General features: G+C 29.3%; 1 protein-coding gene across 1 annotated transcript; it reads left to right on the forward strand.

The window, feature by feature from the left end:
* Window positions 1–1,024: 1,024 nt before the first annotated feature.
* On the forward strand, window positions 1,025–2,349 carry TFL1 (CEN-like protein 1-like). The gene is given in 4 exon segments (NM_001287924.1): window positions 1,025–1,228; window positions 1,681–1,742; window positions 1,994–2,034; window positions 2,129–2,349. Coding segments are annotated over 4 exon segments (528 nt in total).
* Window positions 2,350–4,891: the final 2,542 nt, after the last annotated feature.

Below are 4,891 nucleotides of genomic sequence, written 5' to 3' on the forward strand. Positions count from 1 at the left end.
TTTATATATATATATATATATATATATATATATAAAAGGAGTAAAATTTCAGGTCCATTTCAATTGAGGTTAATGTGTATAATGTAAAGGAGGTGACAAATTTTATGTAGTTAACTTAACCAACTAATAGGCACGTTCAAAAGATTTTTATACAATTTGAATTGAAAGTGTCTAATAGGAACAAATTAACATGCGTAGGATGGCAATGGGGCAGGGCGAATGTGAGGCGGAGTGGGTTTAAGGCTATGCAGGGTAGGGCGGGTTTAAGATTGTGCGGGGTGGGTTGAAGCGGGTTTTTTTATAAAAAAAAATAATGCGGGGCGGAGCATAATTTTATGTGGGTTCAAAGTTAATTTTAAATTAATTTCTTTAAAGCTACTAAAATGATCAAGATAGTAAATGAAAATAGTTCAATAAAAAAATAATACAATTTCTTACATGTTTCCTAATTGACCTCTTAAAAATAATTTTTTAAGTCACTATCCTATTGAATTAATACAACTTAATGAAAAAATAATTTATTTGTATGAATTTTAATTTTAGTATCAAACTTAACTAGAAAAAAAATATTATAAAAATTATGTGGGGAGGGTTCATGCGGAGCGGATCTATGTGGGGCGGGGTGAGACGGGTTGAAAATGAAAAAGGTTAATATGCAGGGGCGGTTAAAAATTTTGCGGGTTAAGCTCAACCCGCCCCACTCCCGCCCCGCACCGCTTCATTGTCATCCCTAAATATATGTTCAGATACTCAATACCGTAGTTCAAATGTCTAAAAGATATTCATTGACAAATTTAAAAGATTATCAATTTATTTAATCATTTATATTTCACATAAAAAAAATACTAAGTTTAGATGAACATGCTTCCTTGTAGCCACCCGACCTCAAATTAATGTCCTATATAAAGTCCTCCTTGCAAGTAACATTCTTCAAACCAATTACCATATTTCTCTCTATTGCATAGCTTATACTAAAAAACCACACAATAATTAGTTAAGTGACCAAAAAAAAGGAAGGATCAATATGTCTTGTAGAGATATTGAACCACTTATTGTTGCAAGAGTGATTGGAGAAGTAGTTGATAGTTTCAATCCAAGTGTGAAAATGAATGTGATATATAATGGAAGCAAACAAGTGTTTAATGGTCATGAACTCATGCCTCCTATCATTGCTTCTAAGCCTCGTGTGGAGATTGGTGGTGAAGACATGAGATCTGCTTATACACTCGTATGTATTTTCTCAGTTTCAATTTGCTTGTTTTACTTCTTTTTTTTTAAGTAAGTTTTGAAAATATTCATTCCTTTCTTAAATTTAATATCCACTAGTACTATTTTCCCAATGAAATTTCTCATTGAAATTATTCAGTGACAATTCCAACAAATATTTTGATCGAATTTGTGAGTAAAGTATTTTCACATGAAAGATATTAGGAAGCTTTTCAGTATTATATTTCAACGAAAATCTATTTTTCATCATGTGTTTTTTCAGTGAGTTGAGTTAAATATATATATTTATATATATATATATATATATATCATATTTTATAACATAAATTTCTCATTGATTCGTATTACCATACTCTGTCTCATTTTCATATTATCTATTTTTTTTTAAAAACAAATTCTCTTAATTGTAAATTTCTAACTACTATGTTGTTGTCTTTCTTTTGTTTGGAAAAGATCATGACTGATCCAGATGTTCCAGGTCCTAGTGATCCTTACTTAAGGGAACACCTCCACTGGTAATTAATTTCTCCCGGTTTCTTTTCAATTGTCATGTTACTTTTTTTTTTAGAAGTTAATTTAACTAATTTTTAAAGTTACATTATATTATAATAATTCGATATTTTAAGCTAAAAATTTAAATATTCAAAATCTATAAGAAAAATATTATAAATTGCAAATTTTTTTTGCATATCAATATAATAACACCATCTAGTAATTAATTAATGTACAATTTGCATGGGCTTTAAATTTGGTTTTGCTTTTGCAGGATTGTGACAGATATTCCTGGTTCAACTGATGCTTCTTTCGGTAATAACCAAATTAAGTCGACTCTTTCGTTATCATTTTATTTACTTAATTATATCTTCAAGAATACACGTAGTAATACATCAAATTCATACAGGAAAAGAGATAGTCAGCTACGATAGTCCAAAACCAGTGATCGGAATTCATCGATACGTGTTCGTATTATATAGGCAAAATAGAGGAAGACAAACAGTGAAATCACCAGTAACAAGAGATCATTTCAACACTCAAAAATTTGCAGCAGAAAATGGATTGGGTTCCCCTGTTGCTGCTGTCTACTTTAATGCCCAAAGAGAAACTGCTGCTAGAAGAAGATGAACGTTATCCAACTACATCAACATCAACAAATAAAAATAAAATTCCGCAAATTAAATATCGGTCTGCACTATCCAGACCGACATCTAATTATATTATAGTACCAGTAGCGTACGCAGAATTTTTTTGTTTGCATTTAATAACCATAGTCATAGTCGTGCACCATGGAGGTTGTGAGCTATCCGCCAATAAGGTTGCAACATCAATAAATAAAAATAAAATTACGTAAATTAAATATCGATCTGCACTATCCAGATGGACATCTAATTACGTTATAACCAGTAGCGTATGCAGAATTTTTCATTTTGCATTTAATAACCTGCGGCGCGCTATCTATTTGTTTGTCGTATCTATTTATTATTACTTTGTCTTTCATGTTACCTCTTTCAAAGGGTTTTTTCTAGTTTAATGTATTGGTTGAAACTTGAAAATAATAATATATAAGTATTTTATTAATAATATACATGTATCATTTTCAATATCAATATATTAATAAATAAAAAACTCTTGGCTTACCTACACTGCAATTCACGAATTATTTTAACAAGAAACGTTAGTAAACATGGCACTATGCAAGTGGTGGAGCTATAGTTTTTCAAGGTCGATACATCAAAAGAGATATTTAGTAGTAATAAAATTTTTTGACTATATTTATTGTTGCAGATATATTTAACGATAATTGAGTTAATACTACATTGAAAGTCGTTAAAGTCTTTAGGGGTGTTCAAAACCGAACCATAATCGATAAGTCAAGCGCAAAATTGACTTATTGGTATTGAGTTATCAAATAAACGGTTGGGGAACATATTAAAACTTTATAATTAACGGCTTATTGGTATGGGGGAGGATTTTTCAATTTCCTTATCAGATAAACCATTAACCCGTTAAGAGTTACCAAACTTACATTTTTATTCGATGTATATTAGGCTCATTTAATATTTTACCATAATATATAAAAGTAATTATATATTTTTATTTTGTTAGTCCTAACTCCTAAAAACTAAAGTCGTAAAGCCATGAAAACTTATTTACTTTTCAATAATTATCTAGTTTTCTTTAAAGAATAGAGAGCAAGTCAACAAACTTAAAAAAAACACTGAAGATATGTAAATGAAAAGTATGCAACAATTTATCGAGTCATTGGTAAATATATATGGTTCCACTGGACAATGAAAATAGGACAACCAGTTGAAAATCTGGATCAAATTATCCATTCGATGTTGTTACTGCTTCAAGTCATCCTTTTTGTAAGGTGCGTTCATAAAAAAAAAGGTACCATAGAGATTAGAGGTTAGACGTTACACCGCTCGATACCCGTCCGATAATTGCTAATATGTTACCAAACCAACCGATATCTTGTAGGTTGACTAGCTCCGTTAAGCCAAACCGTTTAGCGAAATTATCCGATCTGTCCTATAAACAACCTTAGTCTTTAGTACTCCCTTTGTCCAACAATAGTTGTCCACTATTGACTTGACACAGGAATTAAGAAGTAGTAAATCATAGGGGTAATTTTATCAAATCGCCCTTCTTAAATATAAGTCATCTAAAGATTGAAAAATAAATAACATTTAATAACAAGTGTTGACATCCAATTTTGGAACTCCACTGTATAAATTAATCATCGAACTTTTTTAATTTCAAACGATTTGAAATAATTAATTTTATAAAATTCAAATATGTTTCAAGTTATTTTTAAGAATTTTAGTCACTTTTTTTTTAAAAAATATTTTAAATAATAAATATGTTTTATATAGTTACGTATGTAATTAGCATATTTTGAAGTCATCTAAAAAATTTACATTTTAGTTAATTATTTTGTTAATTTACTTTAGTTTTAATTATGGTGATAATTTTAAACTATTCAATTTATAATTAAGTTAATTATTTCGTTTCGTTAAGTTTAAGAATCTCGTTATCTAATCTTGTTTGAATTCATCTTGATTAAGATTTGACCGAATTTGCTAATTAACTCAATTTGGCTAAATTGTTAATTCCAATTGGCTATAATCTAAATCCATGTAGCCATTCCTAATTTCCAATCTAACCCTTTTCTTACTTCATCATCCCAATTCTTTCAGCCCATCTGATCCATTAGAGAATCCCAACACCATTTCTTTTGTAAAAATTAGGCAAATGACATAATATAGGAAAGAAATTACTTCCTTTCCCTACTCTTTCATTAATTACCGAAAATCTCTTATTTAGTGTTTTTCGGATACATAATATATGAGCGTTGATACTTTAATTTATAACGCGCTGATACTTAAATTAGTAAGTTGTTGTTATCAGGTTAATGCGTTAAATAAGGGATTAAAAACTGAAATTATAATTAAAACAAAAATTATAATTGACTCCCACAAATCACGGTTACGTTTCTTCCTTCAACCAATCAATAGTTCATAATCGTCTAACTGAATATATTTTTTTAATTTCAAATCACGCTTATTTTTTACTTTTTTTAATCCTCTAACGTTCTCCCTGTTTTTCGAAAAAACAATAAAAGATTTATCTCTCTCAAATTTGGAACGCTATTTTGTGAAGA

Source organism: Solanum tuberosum, unplaced genomic scaffold (genome assembly GCF_000226075.1).
Source record: "Solanum tuberosum cultivar DM 1-3 516 R44 unplaced genomic scaffold, SolTub_3.0 scf00560, whole genome shotgun sequence".
NCBI classification, from domain to species: domain Eukaryota; kingdom Viridiplantae; phylum Streptophyta; class Magnoliopsida; order Solanales; family Solanaceae; genus Solanum; species Solanum tuberosum.